This window comes from Odontesthes bonariensis, chromosome 13 (genome assembly GCF_027942865.1).
Source record: "Odontesthes bonariensis isolate fOdoBon6 chromosome 13, fOdoBon6.hap1, whole genome shotgun sequence".
NCBI classification, from domain to species: Eukaryota; Metazoa; Chordata; class Actinopteri; order Atheriniformes; family Atherinopsidae; genus Odontesthes; species Odontesthes bonariensis.
Genome location: NC_134518.1, coordinates 15125844 through 15150047, shown reverse-complemented (window position 1 = coordinate 15150047; position 24204 = coordinate 15125844). Strand labels below are relative to the sequence as shown.

The window sequence follows — 24204 nt, the reverse complement described above, 5'->3', positions numbered from 1 at the left end:
ACTGTGGCTTAGGGGCCAACTAGAGTGCAACGTTCTCAGTAAGGCCATGGGTGGACATTTCATGAGTGGAATTTAGAAACATTGCCAGGCCATGCTTTCCAAACAGAGGGATTTCTTTCAAATGTCTCTACCTCTTACAAATGTCCTAATTGGTTATGTCTCGCTCCATCTTTATTTCCGCAAGACCTGCGAAAGAACTTTGAGGAGGAGCCGCAGGGTAAAGAAGTGGCATTGGACCAGGAAGTGTTACTGCGCTGCCATCCTCCCGAGGGAGTGCCACAAGCCGAGGTGAGACACAGATACAGAAGATATTTATAGGCTCACATCTCGCATCCCTTTACCCTTTCCTCACCAAGGGGTTGAGGAGCAAAAAGTGGCTCAGGCTCAGCTCAATGGCATCTCTCCACATTCCACCAGGGAACAGGCAACCCATTACACCTCTAATTATTCCCCATTATTGATTTATTATCTCTCTTACATCTCTGAGAAGCCATATATCACATCATCTTGTCGTATCATTCAGGATAGGCTCGGAGGCTTCTCTCCCCGTTTGGCATCTCTAAAGCCCTATCCATAATTAATGGTTCTATTTGCCTCAGTCTGTCCTTATCTCACTCTATGTGTTTCTGCTGTCTGTCCATGCACTGTGTCTCCCATATACACTCTTGTTTTGCCGAAGTCTCTGCTCATCTCTCACTGGTGTGTCTGTGTTTAGAGGACCAGAGTGGTGCCAGCTGTTTCACCTCATGTGCTGCATCCTCCTGGTCCCAGATAGGCACTAACTGCTCTAATAACAACACAACAGGAGCTCAGGCCAGCCACTCAGCCCAGAGACTAGAGACAGCAGACAAGCCAATCACAGCTCAACAGTGTAGGGACAGTTTGCAGAGAAATTGGACGGAAGGTGCCAACTGCGGTTCAACAGAAATGAACATCAGAGCAGAAGTCGCCATGGGAGAAAATAAAAATAGCACACAAGAGGAAGAAAGCCCAATTACATGCGGTATCACAACTGGCAGTAATACCAACAACAATGCTGCCGTACTGTTGCTTCTCTCGAAACAGCACGAGGTCAAGTGAGACCAAAAAAAACAAGCAAGCCAATCTGAAAATACACAGGGAAAAGAATAACATCAGTTTTGTCTTCTGCAAGTGAATGCAGAAACTACACAGAGCATTAAGGGCTTTGCTCACAGACCACCAACAGCAAGATACAAGCTGCTATCTCCACAAAGTAAAAAAAGTGATAAATATTCCAGTGAATAAACTATATAAGTGAAAAAACTCTCTGAACCGTGCCGGTCCCATATTTTTATTTTTTTTCTGATTGCATCACAAAAGAAGTACTTCACTGCTTTTTTTTCATACATGTAGATGTGTCTCGTCCACATCCTCTCTGGCCGCTTCCGAGCAGATTTCTGTTGAGTCACAGCCAATTTTGACGACCGGTATATATTCATTTTCAGGTGGAGTGGCAGAGAAACGAGGATGTGGTCGACCCAGCGAGTGACCCCAATTTTTTCATCACAGCTGACCATAATCTTGTCATCAAAAAAGCCCGCCTCGCGGACACGGGGAACTACACGTGTGTGGCCAAAAACATCGTCGCTCGCCGCAAAAGCACCTCTGCCACGGTCCTAGTCTATGGTAGGTGATCAGAACTTCTTTTAGCCAACGTGAAAGGCTTCATAACAGGTCGCAGCTCGATTTATCTCCAAAATATACAAACCTAAGAAAAGATCGGGGAAATGATTTTATTGCTTCTGTTATATCTTGTTTCCATATTAACCTCGTCATGCTCTCTTGTATGAAGTATGAAATATATCTTGGTGCATATCTTCTGTTAGTTGCTTGTACTATTAGGTTCACTTCTCACAGTCTTGTTTTTTTAAATACAGAATAACTACATACGGTGTAACACATTAGTTGCATATGATGACAACTTGCACACATCAGCTCCGTATTTCCCCAAACGCTGATTTATAGTTGTGTTAGCACATTAATTAGCCCAACTTAAAATGCTACTGGCATCCTCTGTGAAAAAGCTGGCAATTTCTGATGTCATGGTTGCCATCCTCCTCCTCCTCTGTTGTGGATCCAGTAAGAGAGGAGAAATTGAATTAACAGCACACTGTAAATAATCACTTGACTTGATAAGCAGACTGACCTTTGTTGAAATGCAGAGAAACCACATATTTTCTATCACAGAGACTCCCATAAGCTCTGGCACAATGAAAGCATCCATGCATTATAGCCCATCTTAATTCTCAGTTGCATGCAAATAGGACATGGAAGTTATGACTCATGGAGACCACTTTATGAATGAGAAATGTAGATTTTGGCACAATGTCTGACACATCTGTTTTTCTTTGCTGTTTGCCGGAAAAAGATACCATGATATGCTGTGAAAGCAGAAAAGCCTTTGACTTATTAGTTGACAAAATACACTAAATCCCACAAATATGTTGCTTCACGCTCTGAGTATCTATTGTCACATTTTAAGGTTCCAGAGGGTATTCCCTGTTTAATGATCATTACTGATTTAGAACGTATTTCAAATACAAACATTGTGTAAAAAAAAACAACAGAAAAGCTAATGATAAACTAATGGTGTGTTTTTTTTGTTAAAACTGAGATTATACCTCTTATATTAAAGCTATACTGAGCGGTTACTGTTTTTAAACACTGTATCTAGAACTTTACTACAAGCTGTGAGGATGAGGAAGTGAGAGGTTCACGGCAGTCAGTCGTAGAAGAGAGCAAGAAATGAAAGAATCAAAGCATTTTCAGCAATTGTTTCCCAGCGGTTACATTCTGAAACACAAGTAAACACTTCCCCACCTTTACACAACTCCCTTTGAAAGGGCAGCTTCGGTGGATTTTAAGTGAAAGTGGAGTGTGAATGTGTGTCTAGGAAAACTGTCTAAACAAAAAGAAGATGTGAGCGATTTCAACTGATGGCTATGTTATTAGTCCTGCACCTGTGTCATTGGCAGATGTCACAGGCTCTGCCTAAAGATTGCAGTCGAAGAACGTCACGAACACCGCAAATAGGAATAAACAAACAAAATTTGGCAGTGGGCTGTGAGTTTTCAGATTTTTCTACGAAGGTCAAACATCCATTTGAATGTGGGAAAAGTTTAAACATAAATACCCAAATCAAATAAAAAAAACTACAGCCTCCAAGTGCTTCAGAACATAGGCAAAAAAGAATAGCGTGAAAAGCTGTCATTAGAGAAAACTCCCAACACCGAATTGTCTGAGAAGCAGAGTTTCAAAGTATTTTGGAATCTACACTATAAGTGGTATAGTTATGAACAAAGGCCGTTTGTTGAGAGCTGCCTTACTCAACATAAAGTCTGCGGCCTCATCTGCGAGCTTGCCGTCCAAGCAAGGCAGTGGAAGGACTGGTGCAAGTTGGTCAATAACGGGTGTTTAGTGTCGTCTAACTCCCATCTATTCAGCACAGTCGGCTACAGCAGCTCATTTGTCAGAGGCTGGTAAAAATGCCATCAACCTCAAGAGCAAGATTTCTATGCAGACTTATATACGGCCCACAAGTGTTCAGTTGGGAGAGGGGTCACAGGAGCTTGTAACGAAAAAACTACATGCACGGTAGTAATGTTCTGTGCACTAAGGAATATTTAGCTATATATGCCTATAATATTCATAATAATTCCTATAATAATCATTTGAAAAATGTAATATTAAGTCATGCTAAGAAAAAGATTCTATATTTTTGTCTGGATAACAGATATAAAGTTGCTTTTTGCTGGTCAAATCCACGTGTATGCAGGGGAGAATCTACTTTGAAAAAGGTGCAGGGACCAGTAATGTCCTGACGTGAAAATGATTTTATTGAAATGTGGTATTAGTTGGCCAGTTTTCATAGTCATCTTGCACCAATTGAGCATTTATTACAGTGAAGATTTCACCTTTTCAGCCAACAAGAGCTTAAAAACGATTTTGAGCATTAGGATGAGCTGGCATTCAGAAAGCTTGATCATACTGTTGTGTTGCGTTAGAGCCTTTGTGTTTAGTGAAAATGTATAAAAGAATTTAAAAAAATTTAAGACGAAATGAGAAGAAAACTAGAAAGTTTCCTTTATTAACTTTATTTAAAAACCATTTAAACCCGTGAGGTTAAGAGAATAATTTAACTCGACGCTGTTAAACAAGTCCTAACTTTTGGAAAAAGATACAGTATTGTATTGTAACCTCATACATGTTGTCTTTACACAATTTCAATTAAACAAGATTTAAATGACTTTCAAGTCCTCGAAATTGAGGTTTAATTTCCAACTTTTTTGGAAACGTGGTTGTGTGCAGATTTATTTTTGTATCGTGTCATAGAAACTGATTGTGTTTTCGATCGTTGCAAAATGCTTCAATTTCCTTTTTTTATAGCCGTTTTCCTCTTTTAGTTTTACAAACTGTACAAACTCTGAGTTGGTCCAAATGTTTAAAAAAGACCAGTGTTGCTTTGAATATAATTGACAATTAAGGAGTACATTTTGACTATGAATGATTGAAATGTATTAATTTGGAGCATGCCGTGTAAAAACACTCATTATCGTGCATTCCTCCAAGCCGCCAGCATGAAAATAAAAATAAAAAAGCCAAATTAAGCCTTGTGTTGATTATAGTTGATTAGTTTTTTATTAAAAGAAATGTTTTGTTAAATTCTCTGGAGATAATTTATTGAATCGTATTATCAGGCAATCATTTTCATTTGTAGACCCAATAAAATGTAAGCAACCATAAGCAACCACTCCCCTTCTAGATATGTGCTTGGTATGATGACACGTGTGTATTTTTGGGGTTAAATCGTAGTAGAGGGTGAATTGTTCTGAAAAACAACAGTTTCTCTGAAACAATTAATCTACCTAGCTGTAGCGAGTCATAATAACCGCTACTTTTCAAAGGGAGTTCAACAGGAGGCCAGAGATGCATTTTAACAAGGCATGGCTGGTGTGACTCTACTCTGTGCTAAGAGGTAATCAGGGGCCGAGTTGCCTGGCAATTTACCTCGCTGTTGCGGGCAATCAATCGCATGGAGAGGGCAAGGAAATGATTCAGCCACGACAAGCACAGGAGAGAGTTAGAGGGAGAAATTAGGAAGGGAGTATGTACAGCGAGGGAACGACTGTGCTGTTCAGGTCAATAAATCAGAAATCTTTGTACTGCGTAAGCACAGTAGATACAGGGACTGAACCTGCATGATTTGATGTAATCCCCTGCCACGATGAGAGACACTGTATAGCATCAATTATATGCCAATTGACGGTTAGGGTTTAGAACATGAGCACTGGTTCAGTAAGTGGCTGCAATGATAGAAATTCAGCACCCACAGTTTTTGATCTGCCTAAACTTTCGGTTTCAAATATAAAATAGGAATGAATTATAGAAACGGGCTCTCTACCATTCAAGGAATCTTGAGTTTAAAGAGCAACTTGTAGTGGTGTGAAATCAGTGGTGGATGTGTGAAGGACGATTTGATTTTCTGTTAAAAATAATGTTACAGTGAAGTTATTTTTCAGAAGTGTGTTGGCATTTCCAGGAAGCAGGTGTTGTTTTTTTATGCATGTATGACTATGAGCAATGACTTTAAAGGGCACGGCTTTACGGTGATTATTTTCAGACTTTATAATGAGTGTTGTGTATAATATCTTTGCATAACCTTGGCAAATTTTGAAGGGATGTTTAAAATGTCTTCAAGTTACTTTGCAGCAACTGTTTTGTCCTCAGAAATCAAGTGAAAGATGGCAAGCTGTTAGATTGTTTTCTACTCTCTGTTGAAGCCGTTTAGTTTCCTCAGGATTTGCCTGTAATTCCAGCTCTTACACAGGAAGCAGCCCCCTGTGCTCCTGCTCTTCTATGTGCTCACCTTGCAGTGAAGAACCAAGAAGTGTAAAGACAGTCACGATTTTCCTCGCGCAGCGCACGTCTTTTCCTTTCTGCATGTCGGGTAATCCTGGCTGCTCTGTCCCTTCATTTATCCATCCCTCCCTCCAACCTTCCCCCCTACCTCACCCCTCCATCCTGCCCTCCCCAACGCCGTTCTAACAGTCAATGGTGGCTGGTCCACGTGGACCACTTGGTCGTCCTGCAGCGCTGTGTGTGGGCGTGGCTGGCAGAAGAGGAGCCGGAGCTGCACCAATCCCACGCCACTGAATGGAGGCACATCCTGTGAAGGGCAGAACGTCCAGAAAAGTGCCTGTGTGGCCACCTGTCCAGGTAACTCCAGGCAACCCTGTTTGTCCTGTGGCGCTTGGCTTCCTGTGGCTTCCTTTTTGCATTTTTTTGCATCTTGAAGTCATTAAATCATCTTTATTTTGGCTGCCCTTTAGCACAAGCACCTTCAAGTCTTTTTTTTTTTTTTTTTTTTTATCTGCCAGGCTTTTGTTGCTTTCTGCAGTTAGGTTGCTTACACGCAGTGTCAGAACCTAAAAAGTCTTCACATTAAGACCTCATCCTAAAACTGGCTTATTATAACACTTTGTTCACATACCTCTTGTTCATCTGCACTGTGCACAGACCCAAGTTTTATTTCAGGGACATTTTTGCTTGAACAGATGTGGTCCCAGCCATGGTATTGTGTCCAACCAGCTAGTACATGTGTTATTATTTGCTGTTCAAGCTGCATATTAAATTTAAGCAATAAAAAGCTGAGTTATGATGGCTTACATGCCATGTTTACGTGATAGGAGTTCAGGGCACTTCATTTGCTGGCCTGGTCTCCCTTGTGAAAGCGTCAAAGAGGCAGAGAGTGTCCTGGCTGATAGTGAGCAACACATATTGATCCCTGAGAGCCTTAGATGGAAGTCAAGCTGCCTCATTTACAGTCCCACATTAGCCCCCTGACAGGGGGAGATGGTGAGGGAAAGAGGAGGATAGGACGACAAAGGTGGAAGATGGAAGCAGGGAAAGAGACGGATGAAATCGGATACAGTGTAAGGAAGAACAAAGCCAAAGAGAAAGACACCAGGAACAATGAGAGAAAAGTAGAGAGCTGGCTGTTTGCCTGCGAGCAGATCTGCGTGAGGACAGACAGTCGGGATGCTGCAGCCATGCTGACCGCAGGAGAAATCTCCCACGCTCAGTAAAATGCAGAGAAGGAAATACAACACCTCTGGCAGTGGCAGCTTCTCCCTGCCTAAAACAAAGGTTATCTTCCTTGGTGAATCAGGGTGTTGTGTTTCTCATCTCCCATGTAAAGACATCACTCGATGTCAAGCATGAGTGTAAGTAACATGGCCCATTGGAATACAGCAGGAGGAAGACAAAAGAAACTCAAATGCATGATGCAATGTAAGGATTTGGATGGAGTTGGAATTATTGGAGCGGGGGCCACTGGTACTGGAACTGAAATTAGAGGAGTACCCAGGGATGCTTGACATTCCTCCACAAAAAGCAGGATACTGACCTCCATAAGCTTAAAGAGATTAATGTCCATCCAAGCTGCTATTGTTAGACCAAACCCCTCCTTCCTCTTTCTTTCTCTTACTCCACGACGAGAAAGTGTGTAATTCCAGCCATAAGGGTGCTGTGGCAAAAATTGCATTGTTCCCTGCGAACACATTTTACAGAGACTTTGGAGGAGAAAGAACTCAATTTTTTTCTGTTGATGAGAGATGGTAGAGCAATGTGACCCCACTTACCCCTGTCAGTCCTGTTGTTTGGCAACGGAACAGCCTCTGCCTTCTTTTCTCACTTGTTACCTGTCTGGTAGCATCAGTGGCACAGACAGCCCCAGATGTCTGCACCTGCAGAGGATTCCCCCCAAGGCCAAAGTCCACTACACCAGAGCCTGGAGATGATGAGCTGCTGCTTTCAATCACAAGTGGCACCGAAGCTCTCGTGTACCCACAGACATGCCTTTGAAGTCCTGGCTGTTCCCGTCATTTTTGTCTCCCAGTATCACTCACAACCTAGCAATGGCATCTCTCATATACATATGAATCCTCATTTCAATTCATCAACTTCACAATTTACAAATAGATGAATCACCAGCCTGAAAGCATGAATAGACACTCTCATAGTCACAATCAGCAAGGGGCAAGGGACCAGCCAAGCGGAGAGTATCACTGCTTACTGCATAACAACTTTAGTCATCACTGTATGTGTAGACCTAGATAGTTCAACTCACAAAGAGACTTGAGAAAGAAGCAATAGCATGGGGAGCTGTAATGCTGCAGATAGACATCATGTTATTCATTCAGACACGGCTGACATTTGGATTCAGAAGTAATGTTCTTTATTTTTTTTTATGTCGGCCTTGAGAGACGTTTTTCCTCTACACTGCCTTTGTTTTTGAGCTCAGCTCTAAAAATTACATGCTTTAATGCTGGTCTTGTATCAAGACTTCATTAATTATCTAAACGTAAGATTTCATGTTGATCACTGGCTCTCTGGGGCATTTAACTTTCAGCATTAGGGCTTCAAGTTGGTTAACAGAAAACTGAAGTATCTTTTTCTAGCTGCTCATACTAATACTGGGATTGCAATCCGTTTCATCTTACACACATTAAACATCTGAATTCTGCTGAATTCTGACTTCAGGGATCAAAAATGCTGTTAGCTGAATGAACGTTGACTGGTGACAAATCAGTTTAAATTCGCAAATGGTGTAATTTGTCTCTGCATTGCACAGTCAAGTCGTTATGTATATTTTCTTTTTGAAGTGCTGATGGTCATTTGCTGTACTACATTTTAAAAGTAGCAGGATTCCTTCAGAAAGGTACAGTCACAGGAGCATATTTTCATACACATACATTGAGCTTTCAGAGACTGACACCATCAGTAACTCTACCCACGTCTATTCACGATGACTCTTGTATATAAATGTGAGCTCCCACCTCTCATTGGAAAAGTGTGAAGCCAGTAAGGCTCATCTGTATTTTTGTCCAAGTCTCCGAAGTGTTTAATGAGAGTTTGGCGCAGGCCTGTGTGGCAGATCAGATGGGCTCCATGCTGTGAGAGACGCAGGGAGCTGTGGAGGAGGCTGAGGCTAAAGCCTGAGGCTGAGAGCAGAACAGATCAACACTTGAGACAGCGAGTAACCAAACTACGCAAGAGCTTATCTCCACTTCTCCTTCCCCTCTCTGCCTTCTTCTTTTCTTTTGTCTCCGTGCCAGTATCTCCGGCTGAAGTATCCCGCTTAAATCTGAAGTCCATCCCTCACCCTCTTATTGACTCTGCCTCTGCACTGACTTGTGGTCAGAGCCAACAGTCACGGCAAATGTCAGATCATGCCAACATTTCCAGCAAAGACTCGGAAAACCTTGCCAGTAGCTAATGGTAGTCTCCAGTTTGGACGTGACACAATAACACTGGCTCCACACGAATGAACTGTTCCCTGAAATTAGACAGAACACCAAACAACCTGAAGAGAGTTCTAACTTGTGTGAATAATTTAAATATGGTACTGATCCCTCTGGCATGCCGGAGGAGTCTTGAGAATTCAGCTATATGGAAAATATACAGACTTGAGGCTGGTGCTTTTGTGCGTGTGTGCTTGTGAGCATGTGAGCGTGTGTTCGTGCGTGGCAGTGTTGTGCACATGCACCCATATGTCTAATTTCTGCACTGCAGGGAAAAGTCTAATTCTACTTTGGAAGTATGTAGTTCGTAGAATGTGTTTGTGGATATTATCATTGGCTGCTTTGCAGCGTTTTTTTTTATCTATGGAATAAATGAAGGCTACAAAAGAATTAAATGTATCGGCAAAGGGCATTGGTTCATTGTGAAACAACGTTGGCCATCTGGTGACGGCGTGCATCCTTTTTTGGACAGCCTCCTTCATATTGCACTCTGTCCCAGTTTTGGTTTATTTCAGTGGTTCAGGCACCACGAGGGAGTGAACTCAGCTTTGTGTAGTTATTGATTATAGCCTGCAACACAATCAGCAAGAAAAATCTTATTATTTTATACGTATTGAATTTGTAAGTGCCACAGATAAAGGTGTGGTGCGTAATATCTGGTGTATCACTCATTTGTGTGATGCACAAAAGAAAAAGGATTTATACTTTTTTTTTTTTTTTTTTTCCCACCAGCCTTTGAACACTGGGATTAGGAGTGGGTATTGTGCATGTGTGTTGACAGTACAGTGGGAGCAGAGGAGCATCCTGCTGATCTCAGTAGTACTTGTCCACCTCCTTGTGTTCCCTTCAAGGACACGGAAACTATAGGTGCTCGATGATCTCGGACTGTGTCCATCAGCAGCCTTTGTCATTTTGAACAGCAAAGTCTCAAACAGGCCCTCCCACTGACCTGTAAAGAATGGTTGGATTCTTTTTGCTTCTCTCCTTGGCAACATGTCCAAATGGGGACTTGCCACTGGGTTATTGTATTACTGTCCCTCCTCAGAGACCTGCCTGACCTGAAACCTGTGGTGCTGCATGATTGAAAATCAGCTGTGGTGCTTTTTGCAGTAGTTGTAACAATTTCTTTCTGGGAATTTGATAAGAAAATCCATGGCTGTGGATTATAGCTCTCTTGTGTCGACTCAGAAGAACAAGTTTTGGTTGCAATTTCATGATCGAATTTTGAAAAAAACGGGCAAAGGGTCATTTTTCTTACCTAACTGCGTTTCATAATGCTTGTTACTGTCTAGTAAAGAGTTAAGAGAGAGATATTTTTATTCTGTCTTTCTGTGTTCTGTACTTGGGTGAAAAGCATCCCTCTCAGACATTTGTGACATGTTTCAAAGACAGGCAATCAAGGAGTGTTTATACATCTTTCTTTGTTTTTCCTCCGCTCTTGGTCGCAGCGCTTGTCTCACATTCTCATAAGTATCACTCTGTTTCTGCGCCAGTCTCCTTGTTTCAAAATGTCATCTGCATGGCCATTAGTCTTGCTTTGTGGTAGAAAAGAGAGGTAGGATTTCATCACCTCATCCAGGCAGATGTTGATCTCATCCCTTTATTTCACTGTGGTGTGGATAAACTGTGGGGTGACATAATATATTCATTAGGATGTAATTCGCTATTCAGTCATTCTCATTCCCAGCCTGGATAATCAGCCCACTGGCCAAAGGATGGGTCCACTCAATGCCAAACAAGGACAGTTATCTGATTGGTTCTGCACTCTCTGCCAAATGAATCTCTTTGCAAAAAGGCCCAAGCTGTGTCAGCATCCCATCACACACACGTGCTTACACACAAATGCACTTACGTACTCCAAAAGTCATTTGAGGACACTCGTGGACAAACATACTGGCTTGTTATGGAGCAGAATTTAATTCACACACTTGGTCTAATTTGCTCATGGTGGCTTTTACTTGGTTTTCCAAATGGGAATTTGCCTGAAAACCAAATGGAACCAATTTTTGGTACAATTATGCAATAATAGCCGGCCTCACTTGTGTTGGGTTTAGCAAATTCTCGTGACCTGCTCTCTGGGGGCTATGTCCCTATATTGCTGGGATTAACGAGCACTAAAGTTTATCTGCCCCTGTGGTCAGTCAGGGGAAGGGTCGCTGCTGTCATAGAGGTGTGTGAGTGCCTTTCGTGTGTGCTGATGTGTCTGTGTGTGCAGGTGATCCTCATCAGGTTCCATTCACCCTTTCATTTGGGAAAAAGACTTTGTTTTGTTTTCCCCCCATGAGAGCTCATTACTGCTCTTTTTCCCATTAGCCCAACAGTAACCTTCCCCAGGCCTGGTGCTGTGTCACTCTCAATATCACTCTCAGCTACCACCCCCACTGGCCGCAATGCCAAATTACCCCCAGCTTTGCAAAAACGGCCTCCTTCTCTGTGTGTGGAAAAGCTGCTGATCTTTCTTACAGCCATGCGTGCTCAGAACTATTACAAGCCCATTTCCATTTGTCTCATTTTGCTTCCGCTGATGACAGGGTGTTCAAAGTTATAGCTATACTGCAGTTGTAATGCACATTCTTCTCTGCTCAGAGTAATACCACCTGTATTGTGTCTTGCATCCAGTTACTCTGCAGGCTACATCACAGCCGCCAAAGTAAGATGTTCTACAAACTAATAAAACCAAAGCGTCTTTGTTTCCTTTGTTTTCTCTCACAAATATTGATTTATTTTTAAAAAAAAACTTTAGTGCTTGTTAGTTGGTGCCAGTATGTTTGACAGATGAAAGACCAGTATTCCTGTGCAGATATGGTTTGCTGACAGCTGGGACTATGAAGCCACAGTACTGTGTGAAGCACCTTCACACCAATGGGGTTTAACTTGGTTGCATCTGATTTCCATGTTGAAAGTAAACAACAAAAGCAGAATAGAGACAGTGCGGCTCCCCTCAGCAGTTTTACATGCTGTGGCTTCCCTGGGCAGCTGCTGGATTTAAGTATGCGCGTGTCGATTTGCATGTATTTATAAGGTAGCGAGACCAGGCTTGCACCTAAAAAGTGATCAAAAGTGAGTTGCAACAGGGCATATTACCAGTTCTCATCTCACATACTAAATACCCCACAACTTCACAAACAAACACATCACTGCTGCATCTGAACTCTTTTGTGTAGTTTGAATTGTTCAAACTGTTTTCTTTTTTGTTGTTGAAACTGTTCAGCATGTCTGTTGAAATGAATCAGTTTGAGCTTTTCCTGCTTTGTGTGTACATGCATCTTATGTGTTTATTTGTTTCGTGTGTGTTTCTAGTGGACGGAGGCTGGAGCGAGTGGAGCAAGTGGTCGGCGTGCGGCGCAGACTGTTCGATGTGGAGGAGCAGGGAGTGCACCCAGCCCTCACCCGGCACAGGGGGCAAAGACTGCCAGGGGCTGGACCTCCAGTCTCTAAACTGTACCAGTGAGCAGTGCCCAGAGAGTGAGTGCACAACCACCCGCATACTGCAAACTTTACACTCAGTGTTCCAACTGGTGGAATGATAGAAGAGATGCAGTTTTGGAAATGTTTTTAGCCAGGGGTCCTACTACTAGAAACTACATTTAAAAAAAAGTCAAAAAGCTCACAACCTTTCATCATATACAATAACAAGAAGCCTCTGAAACATTACATGGTGAACAGGGGTCCGTTTCACAAAGCAGGTTCAACCAACTCTGAGTCTATTCCTGACCTCTGAGTTGATCTACTCTGAGATAGAAAACCCTGAGTTTTCGGTTCCAGAAACGCTGATTTGAGTGAGTTTAATCAACTCTGAGTAGGTTCACCTTGAGTTTTGCGTGTGCACTACAACTTTAAAAAGCCAGCATCAATGGGGCCCCGATTCGACGAGTCACCATGGCAACGGGGAAGAGGAGGGGCTACGTTTTTCACCAACCTCGAATTGGACATCATAATGCGCTCATAAGGCGAGTTTCAATAAGTTTTTAGAAATAAGTGCTACACTGTTGCAGCAGCAAAAGTGTAAGTTTAAATGTAGTCCTTTGCAATCACAATAATATTACAGGGAAACTGCTTGAATAGAAGCCCATTCATTTATTTCATTTAGGTGCAATCCCGCGAGGGAGAAGCGCACTTGGCACCAGTTTAATATGAAATGTAAAAACATTGTTCAAACAGGTGAGACCTTGGCATGGAGGTACCTCATTTAGATCATGTTTTACACTGTAAAGTAAATATTAAGTGGCTATTTGACTGTGCAGTTATTTTATTCCCAACATAATGCTGTTTTCACACACATAAACTATGTATTCTCATCTATATCATGTTCTGTTAAATACTTATGCCTATTTAAACTAACACAGACTTCTACTGAGCCAACAGAAAGAAGGCAGATGCCCGTAAAACGGGTGGTGCCCAGCACCGCCACCTCTAACGGGAGGGAAGTGGCTGAGGGAATCCACCCCCAAGAGACAAGTGTCTTTATAAAATATAATAGGCCTATATATTTTTTTTTTTAAGCCTATTCATACAAATATTTATTTGTCTTTTATGTCTTTTTTTTCTTTTGTCCCAACACATTCTGATGGTGCCGCTCAAAGAGATAATTGTATGTAAATGCAAAAATCTATGCGCGGTCTGATAACCATCTCCGACGAATATTTATTTCTCTGCGCAATAATGCTGCACCTTCATCCACGGGATCGTTGTCAAAAGGACATGTTCGTGAAAAAAGTCATCTCCTACTGTGCTTAATGGACTTCTAGAAGTAGAAGAACTCGCTCTGCTGACTGAATGAATGAGGAAATCAAATGGCGTGTGTGGCTGAAAGAGGGCGGAGACGGAGATAAACTCGAGGTTTCTTGAGGAAAACCTGGTCCCGACCAGGTTAGGTTCAGAGAGTCTGTTACTATGGTAACTGACCGAGAGGTTAAGTTACCTCTCTTTGTGAAACAGGCTAGAGTTACCCCTCTTTCTCGGGGTTGAGTTACCTCCCTTTGTGAAACGGAAAACTCAGGGTTTCCCTCATTTCAGGGTTAATCAACTCAGAGTTTTCACTAAACCTGCTTCATGAAACGGACCTCTGGTATATAGGTTTAGCACCAATTAGTGCCTCAAGAGAGGCTGTTGGAGAATGATGGGAGGGAAAGTTGGTCTACATGCTTTTCTTTCATTTATAAAAAATGTACCACTGTAGATAAAAGAGTCAACATCTTCCTTTCTTCAGATTAAATAAACAAATCCTCAATCCTCATGGCATCAGATTCTAGTGATGGATGTTAAGTTCATCATAGAAATGCTTCAGAAAGGAAAGCTGTTCTTCCCATCAGGCACTTGTTCACACATAAAAGATTCATCTGCAGACCACTGCTGGCTCACCTCCACCTGGGTGACCTTTTCAGACGATCATCTCTAATTAACACCAGCGCAACACTTGCTGCCAGGATAATACACTATTGTCACATGGGTATGTGCTGTTTTGTTGCCCGACCTATTAATAAGGTGAGAATTGAGGCATCTCTGATCAACTGATGAAAACATAACTTTCCCTGATAAATGACCACATGGTCTGGGTCTATATGTAGGCTGTGATTATTCTCAGGGTGAACATACATTTTTGTTATACCCGCATATAGATACAGGCAGCTGACTAGCCAATGTGGATTATTTTTTTATGTAATACTGCTAATGTGATGGTGACATTCCCCTGTGTGTCATTAATAGGGCATGTTTAATCTGTCAGGACTAGAAACCACAGAGCTCATGGGGCCAAAGCCAGCAACTGAGTAGAAAGAGGCACCACAGGGTCCACTGCTGACCAGATGGACATGAAGAGAAAGCTCTGTCATTCCCTAGACATCAAAGACAGAAACATATTGCTGTTTCCCGTCCAGAGACAATGAGGGTGGCATCTAAAATAGAAAATGCTATAAATACTGTAATCTTTGGCTGATATACTGGGTAAATACTGGAGTCTTAATGGGAATTCATTTGACATGAGCAAGTGAATTAATAAACAGAATTTTGTATCTTACACTGATTGATGTGATCAAACGGACTGATGCATTGGGGGTGGAGCGTGGGGTAGGGTTGCAGAATATCTGCTCAGATCCACTGGATGCAAATGTTGCATTATGTATATGTGTTAGCACTCAGTGGGTATGTCTGTGCAAATGTGTGTATATCAGGCAATAGCTGAGTTTGGCTGGTGCAGTGAACCAGGAAGCTTAGTCGGCCCATCATCAAAGGTCAGCCGCTCCTCCTCAGAGAGGCAAGATATATACACAAAAATGCCAGTCATTGTTACTCACACACACACTTACACACAGAGTCACTTGGTATTTACACTGACAGTGCAGAGTGAAGCACTGGCCTCTGAAGAATGCCTGTCCCAATCTGTTCCTAGCAGATGTGTTTCCATAGACAATTGCTGTGTGAAGTATTAAAATAAGCAAAGCAGCAAGACGGTTTTGGCTTGTCAGCAACTCCCAGACTTCAACCATGTCTGCAGGCTATTACCGAAGATGGAAAACTTCCTCCTGAAACAAAAGACTCCCTTCTCTTCCAGTGTAATCGAACAAAACAGCTGCATAGAGACTCGTGATGTAACGAAAGCTTTCAGGACCTCATGAACATCTCTAATCTCCCTCATTAAGCCAGAAATGACATATGTTAGATGAGGTCATTGTTTAGGGCATTGCGCACATGAGAGTCAATGCACAGCCCCAGCTTTGTGTTACAGCTTGGAAGCAAACAGATCAAATCCAAGCAGGATCATTTTCATAAAGCAAACAAGTGAAGCACAATATGTAGCCATGCAAAATCAGCACAGGGAAATGATTAATGTGTGGGCAGCGTGCCAAAGCCAAAATGGCAGACAGGTGTTAGAGGGCATAGAAGTTTAGCGGGGAAATATAATAGCGCTCGTATTGTGAGGCACAGGAAATTAGAACAACATAAAAACAATTATTTGGCTTATTGTGTGTAATGAAGGTAATTAACTTAATTTTCAGTGGCATTCAATTTTTGGGGGTCGCTAATGATTGTGCAAAGCACATCAAACCAGTTTGTCTTCAGTTTGCTTTAAAGTTTGACGTCTAATTTTGTTCAAAGCAGCTGATGCTTTCGTCATGCGTCTGTTTGCAAGAGCAGGGTCATGGTGCAGGGTGAAAAATGGCTGAACATTTATTTTGGGCCATATTTCACCAGGACCCGCTGAGGGATGGGACAACTGTATTGTGGAGATAGTAATGGTCACGTTCACTTTGAGAGTTTTAGTAGCCATATTTCCCTGACCTTAAGAACTCCAGGGTTATTCATCTTCAGGTGAGTGACTGGGTTTGGCCATGGGATGAAATATATTCTCTGGTGTCCTGATAAATGTGCAGCAAAGAGGCGCGGGAGGCTCCAAAGCTCTTATTTATCAGCAGCACAGAGAAAAGAGCTGGTGGACTAGAAAGAGCAGGGGACTATCAGGTGTGGACATTGTGCTGACTGTCAATACAGCAAGAGTTCAAACTTCAGCAGAGGACAGATACATTTCCTCAGAGGAGATAAATTATACTGGCCCATCTGAAGTCAGAAACTGATCCCTAACCAGCCAGCCCTGGAGCAAGTCTGAGATGAAGTGAAATTTCAGGGAGAGGGGAGCACAGAAATTGGCCTGCGGTCATCTCAGAAAAAAAGCTCATCACATCTACAGATTATCGGCAGGCAGGTGTCAATCATGACGAGAGGTCACAGACAAAGAGAATCAGAAGTTCTCTGCCTGCAATTAAGTCAAATGGAAATGGAGGATGGGATGACGGATGACAGAGAAGAATAGATGTAAATTGGGACAGAGTGTGTGTGAAAAGAGAGGGCACGTTGGAGAGGGACTAAAGTAGAGCCCATCCAATTATAAAACCTGATTAGCTATGTCAATTAAAGCTTGATGGATGTCCTTTCAATTATTGGCTGGCATCATGGAAATCAATGAGCGAAGGCCAGGAGGAGCTGAAGGCAGTTGCAATGAGCATTGGGATCGTTTCACTGTGACACCTGGTGGGTCAGATAAAACTTCACTCAGTGATGCTCCGATAAGCCATCAGAGATTACAGTCAGAACAGAGGAGGAGAGAGAGGAAGAAAGACAGGGGGAGGGGAGCAGTCTGATTGTCTGACTTTATTGTCTGCTTGCAAGAATGGTGTGCGCAGGGGAAAGCAAGTGTAGAGATACTGGATCTTTGCATCTGAGGTTAGCCAGGTGTCTTTGATGTGCCCTCAGAAAGTAAACAGCAGCCGGCCAATGTTGGGCTATGTTTACCCAATCAGTAGAAAAGCTGGCCCGTCTCCTTGCTGACGGGTGTTGTTTTTGTCTTTTGTGAGACTGCACATTTCACAGTAGACCTGAGAAGTCTAAATATCACAGCGTCATCCGGCCTGTGACTCACCAAGACAATTGGATTTGGGAACTTTAACAAGAGGTTCAGCCCCCCCGCCCCCCCCCCCCCCCCCCCCTTTTTTTCCCCTCTGGAGCTCATTGTAAGAGGTGGAAGGCTGCTTGCAGTTAAGCACCTCTATGCTTCGCTGAGGAGAGAGATATGCAGAAAGAGGAGTCAGAGGAAAGAGGAATATACATGAATGGTCAATATCAAAGGTGCAAGGAGGATGTATCTATTCAACAAGCCTCCTCATGCCACAAGTGTGATTTGTGCACACGCGCTTAGAACAGAACACGTGATCTTGTTTATCTTCAGCCAGTCATTCACAATTGATTACTTGTCAAGAGATCTCTGGCATTATGCAGAGCTCCAATAGAGGTTAGCTGAGTATAATCCCACCACTTAAAGTATCAGATTATACTGAGATAATCACACATGAAATAGATTCTGGCTTTAGTCTCAAAAACTGTTGGTAAATCTTTGACAAAGACACTGAGCTTACAAGGGAGAAGTAGAACGCAACGGTATAAACTGAAGAATGGATATGAGAACTGCAGAGATAAAAAAAAAAGATACTGTTTTAAGAAAGTTTGTCTCATACCGCTCTGCTACTTTAATTGTGCCATTCTTGTGTCACAGATTCACTGACACCAATTAAAATGTGTCAAATAGATGTTTCCAAAGTTCTGTGCAGCTCCTGTCAAGCAGTTGGATAACACAATGATAGGGAAAAGAAACAAAACATGAGCGTCTGCAAGTATTCATCAAAATATGATGAATCAAATGTTAATCAGGTTCATTTTGACACAAACCTTTACGGACATGTTATTCTTAAAATGCAAATCGCACACATGCTGTCAGTCACGGTCACATTCTGCTTTCCTGTTAGTCTTTTTAATTCTAATTTTCCTTCTGCTACGTTTGCTTTGCTCTTCCCGCTTCTGTCCTCCTCCTTTTGTTGTCAACTCAGCACACGCCAGCCTGCAGCACTTTAACCTTTGCTGTTGTTCTCCATCGCTCAAAGCTGAGCTGCTCAATGCATCCCCTCCTTGACTGTGTTCAGTTGACAGCGCTACGCCCCCATGGCTCCCAGGCACAATGGCCCTCCACAAAGACCCCAGGAGCCTCCTCCACCACCACAAAATTCCACCAGCCCAGAGAGACAGCCGGAGCAAATCCCATTCTCCTCCAAAACACACACACACACACATACATTGATGTTTTTCTGGGCTTAGCTGTCATCCTCATACTGTACTTTTGAGAGGTAGACGCTCCTATGCTTTAACTAGAGAGATATTCATAAAGAGGTGCTCGAGTTTCATGAGCAAATGCTTGATTCTTCCTGTCTCGTGTGGGGGTGTTACATCGACAGAAAAAGACAATAGAGAGAAACAACATGCTGGCCTAAGATATATTTATCCTGTATGAAGTGATGTAAGGTAGCGATGAAAATCTACTACCCAAACTGTCTTTTGGTAGTCCCACTTTTGGAAGTTGATGTTTATCCAACATTTGATTTATCCACATTTTGTATCAAAAAGTCCGACATAACGTCATCCACCTAAAATAGCAGGATCAAGTTAGACCCTTGCAAAGAAAATAACACTGCCAAAAAGAAGATTTCTTGATTATGAAGTTCTCATTGTGCTCTCTATGCAGCTGTGAGTGGGGCCGAGGATGTGGCGCTCTACGTGGGCATGGTGGCGGTGGCTCTGTGTCTGACTTTGCTGCTTATCGTGGTCGTCCTGGTCTACCGGCGCAAGAAGGAGGGCCTGGATGCTGATGTGGCGGACTCCTCCATCCTCACCACTGGCTTCCAGCCCATGGGCATCAAGCCCAGCAAGCCAGGTGTGTGGGCACCTCGGCCACGCAGGCCTCCCCACAGCAGTAGGACACTGTTCTTTGTTTTACCCTCGTCTGTCCGTCCTCCCACCGTGACTGTGCAGCCATCAACTACGTGTACCACAGAACCTCGTAGTTTGTGATTGTGGAGGTGGTTTGAATGTGTTTACAGTGTGTTTGTGGTCCAAGAAAGATTTATGACGGATGTGTGCGTGTGTGGTGCACAAGCTGTTTATTTGCCTGCCTGAAACATTATGCTTCGCCGCCACCTCATTGTCAAGAAAATGTACTTACTATGTTTACTGCCCGTGCGGAGCCTCTGAGGTTTAACAGCGAGAAATAGAAATAAAACTGTCTGAGGTGGAGACTGGACCTGGGCTGCAGTGCCAGTTATTCAGCGTAAAAAACAAGCCTTTATGTGTTCAAGATGCATCTTAGTTCAATTTGGAATTGATTGTGTGCTTGCTAAATAGACAGATATAGAGAGGGAGGGGGCTGGAATTGACTGGGTTTGGGTGCACTTTGTGTTTGTGTACTGTCAAGCATGTGTGCGCGTTAATTTTCTCTTTTCTGAACCATGTGCCTTTTTCTGTGTTTGTTTCAGTTTTCTGTGTGTGTTGCAACAGCTTTTGAGAGTGTGAGGTCTGTCTCTGTGATGTAGAATCCCACCAGCCCCCCTCCACCTGCCCCTCTTGGAGAGTCACACATTTGCTTTTGTCTGTCTCTGTTTTTGTGATTTTAAACAGAGAACTCCCATTTGCTCACCATCCAGCCTGATCTGACAACTACCACTACCAGTTACCAAGGCACCCTGCGCTCTCGTCATGAGGCCACTGGGAAGTTTTCAATGTCCAACGGGCCTCTGTTGGACCCGCTCCCAAATGGCTCACACTCTCTGCACAATGGCAAACTAAACTCAGATCCTGCTGATTTTGTGAGCAGGCTATCCACTCAGAGCTACTTTAAAACACTCCCCCGCGATGTGGCCAACACCTCGTACGGGACGTTCAACTTCCTGGGGGGGAGGCTGACAATCCCCAGCACAGGTGGGTACTTCATTAAGGTTCCTTAAGGTTTCTGTGAGTCACACCCACTGACTGAACTTAACTGATATGTATTTCGTATGCTTGGTGTTTTCATTCTGCAGCCCAGTACTAAGAGGGATTTCCTGAGTAGCAAAGGGATAAGTACTGTGGAAATGCTGCAGCGTTACTGTTGGATACAAGTTCAGCAGATTTATAGTTTATCTTAAAATGTATACTGGCATGGTATAATCTATACTTTATTTTCTTAATGATAATTAGAATACTTTACAGTAGTTTAGCTTTTCAATTCATTCCTGAATCAGCCATTAGAAAATCCATTTGTCATTCCCACCATCAAACACTACTAAATGAGTTTATTTGGAAGTAGACCCTCTTTGCAAACAGCCTCAGTCTGGTTGTTTTGTCTGGTTCACAGTTAGATTGACCCTGCGGATGCCTTTATATCATCTCATTTGGGCTGATAAAAGCTCACATTCTTTCCTCCTGTCCAAAAATTGTTCACCACCGGAAATCCAGTTGTCAAGTATAAGGGCACTCAGTAGATTGCTGTTATTATTTCTCCGTGAGCTCTTTGACACCAGACAAGATGACTGCACTGTACACATAAGGAGCAGCAAAGTGCTACATGTCAGTCCCTGGGATTAGATTTTTTATATTTACAGCTCGTAGTTTATTTGTCTTAAGAGCTGAGACCAACTTAGAGACCATTTCTGTGTATGCGGATATGATTTATGAAAATGGAGAAAAAACTGTCAATGCATGAATTAGGCCGTAGAGGTAAAGTAGTTTTATTCAGTCATGCTTCTTCTTACTGCATTGTAAGCCTGGGTAGGATAATGGCACAGAGATTTAGCTGATCATTTGTAAGCTGTCCTATTGGCTGCTACACTTCAAATAAACAAGCATCATCTTAACAGTTTACTATCTTCTACTATATTGAGATATACTGTGAGAACAAGGCTCTTTTATTCGCTTTATTACACCTAATTTAATGTGTCTGACTGGACGTTAACAAGGAGAATTTATCACTAACAGCTGAGTCCTATAAACATCTTACTGTCTTATTCAGCCTTAAACTTCCTACGTATGGGATTCCTAAAAGGTTTCCACCAGGATAAAACACACATAAAAGTGTTTAAGGGCTTCATACGAAGCAGATACAAGTAGTACTTCTGTCTGGGGAGTAAATGACTACGAGAGGGTTAAGATGGGACTTCAATAATGCACAAAAGGCTTATTTTAGCCAGCTGATTTAGATAAATTGTTTGCAATGTTTTCCTTTGTTTATTCAACTCATTAATACCTGAGGCGCCCTGTGAACTGTAACTGATAGCCCAGTATGTTAGATCAGGTAATACTGGCCTAAAAAGGTAAATCACACAGAAAGTCGGGTTTTTGCTTTGCGGCATCTGAAATGCATAATTTTGTAAAACGCTTTGTCAGTAACCTACATCTAGACAGCACGGCATGAATAGTTAAAATGAACGTTCAGGGTAGTGATGAGACGAGATGAAATGAGTGTGTGCCAAAAATGTTATACTCCGAAGAATCCCTGGAATGAAACCTTGAACAATTATTCCAATTAGCCCACTGACTAATGACAAAGCTGGTTGAAATAGTTGTGAGTGTCTACAAATGTCAGTTGTGTTTTACGAGCATTGAAACAGAAATAAAGACGGTCAAAGTGAAGATTAATCTGACACAAGCTATTTTTTTTTTTTTTTAAAGTCCATTATCATCATCCTTCCCCCATTTTGTTCCCCATTTTCACAGTAGCCAAGTATGGAGCTTATATAATTATACTGAAGGATGGCGTTTCCACTCGGCTCATTGTAGGTTGTCTGGATTAGCTGATGCTAGCACGGCTGTATCTTGTGGAAGAAAAGGTCTTTTTATTTTTTTACTGTCGTCATTGCCACTACTTTACCTTTTCTGTGTGCGTTTCCTTTCTCTGTCTCTTACAGATATTTTATGCATGGATTAACTCAAAGTCATGTTGACTGTACCACACATTGGCACCATCTTCTCATAGGGACACAGGAGGAAGAAAACACTTGCATGCATTCACTGGAAGGATTTATCACAGTTTCAGAGCAGGCGCGTTGAAAACACGCTTTATGGACTCAGACAAGGCTGTGAGCATTCAGGCACCTTCACCTGATTCAAACAGATGTTTTTCTTATGGTTAACAGACCCAGTTTACATTGAAGACACTGTTAAAATAGCGTTGCATAGTCACTATTTGGCCTACATTTTAAAAAGCACTCTGAGTGGGTAATTTGGGCATGGGAATCACAACATGAATGCCACGGCACTCAAACTACTTCAGCAGCTCTCTGTATTCTCTGATGTGCATTCCTGCATTCTCCTGGGGAAGGGAAAATTTCCTGGAGTAGTCTGTTCCATGGTCTCAATTATCTACTTGGTGGCAGATGGAGGACATTTAAACTGCGATGCAGCGTGTGCTTTTGTCTCAGCTAATTGTTGACCGTTGGGACGTGTGCTGCCGCCAGAGCAGAGATTTGCATCTGCTGCACCTGAAGGAGGCTGCCTCTGACCTTCAGAATAGATTTGTTTTTTGTTTTTGCAGCCGTACAGTTTTGTCGAGTGGGCTGACTTCCTTTGTGAGATGACAAAAGCGTTGTTCAGTCAAAACAAATGAGCCTGTCCTTCTCTTGCTTCCGCCCCCCCCTTTTCTCCCTTTGTTGTTATTTGCATTAGGAATCAGTCTGCTCATTCCTCCCGAGGCCATCCCCAGAGGAAAGATATATGAGATTTATCTCACTGTTCAGAGGAAGGAAGATTTAAGGTGGGTCTCTTTAGCACTGTCTAACTGGCAGTCTTCCCTGAATGCTACAAGGCTGTTTGTTTTGATGCTCTGCTTTTCCATTAGGAAAAGCTTAAGAGTGTGTGCCAGTACCACAGAGGAGGGCTGTAAATAAATAACATAGCCTTTTAACAGGATCTGCACTATTTAAGTTAAATGAATTGTTTGAAAAGCTCTGTTTATCTTGCCTGCTGCATTCCTCCTCTCAAGGCACAGTCATTGCAGCCCGCTGTGACAGTGTTATATTATTGCTCAGTCCTCACATCTTGGCCCAGCTACTCAGTGGGTCCAGGAGACTTTAATTATTCTCTGTTACAGCTGTTAGATAATTTGCAGAGGTGACAGAATCATATCCTGCTTTCAAGACACCAGTAAATTCTCACTAATATCTCAATGAATATAGGCGCTTCATCTCGGTTCATTCACCTCTCCCTTGCGTAGGTTACCCCTGGCAGGCTGCCAGACCCTCCTGAGCCCCGTTGTGAGTTGTGGCCCTCCTGGGGTGGTCCTGAGCCGGCCAGTTATCCTCAGCATGGACCACTGCTTTGACGCATGCCTTGATAACTGGGCCGTCCGCCTCAAGAAGCAGAACTACGAGGGCGCTTGGGAGGTGAGACTGCCTCATAACTCAAACACAAATCCCTTGCAGAAAGACAAAGTCAGTCGATGAATCTGTAAAGTATAACTGAACTTACTGAGTGCCTCTGTGTAAAAAGTACAAACTTTTACCGATCGTGGCTTGATATACACACTGCACTGCAC

General features: G+C 42.7%; 1 protein-coding gene across 6 annotated transcripts in view; it reads left to right on the top strand.

Annotated features, from left to right (window-relative positions):
- unc5a (unc-5 netrin receptor A) overlaps positions 1-24204 on the top strand; it is a 260234-nt gene that overhangs the window by 216447 nt on the left and 19583 nt on the right. For 2 of the 6 annotated variants that reach the window (XM_075481119.1, XM_075481118.1), the window contains exons 4-11: positions 185-288; positions 1467-1647; positions 6070-6237; positions 12624-12788; positions 19387-19614; positions 20316-20615; positions 23337-23424; positions 23884-24052. In XM_075481119.1, the coding sequence (XP_075337234.1) occupies positions 185-288; positions 1467-1647; positions 6070-6237; positions 12624-12788; positions 19387-19614; positions 20316-20615; positions 23337-23424; positions 23884-24052 (1403 nt within the window). The remainder of the gene's footprint in view (positions 1-184; positions 289-1466; positions 1648-6069; positions 6238-12623; positions 12789-19386; positions 19615-20315; positions 20616-23336; positions 23425-23883; positions 24053-24204) is intronic. The other 4 variants (XM_075481123.1, XM_075481122.1, XM_075481121.1 and 1 more) reach the window with 3 other exon arrangements.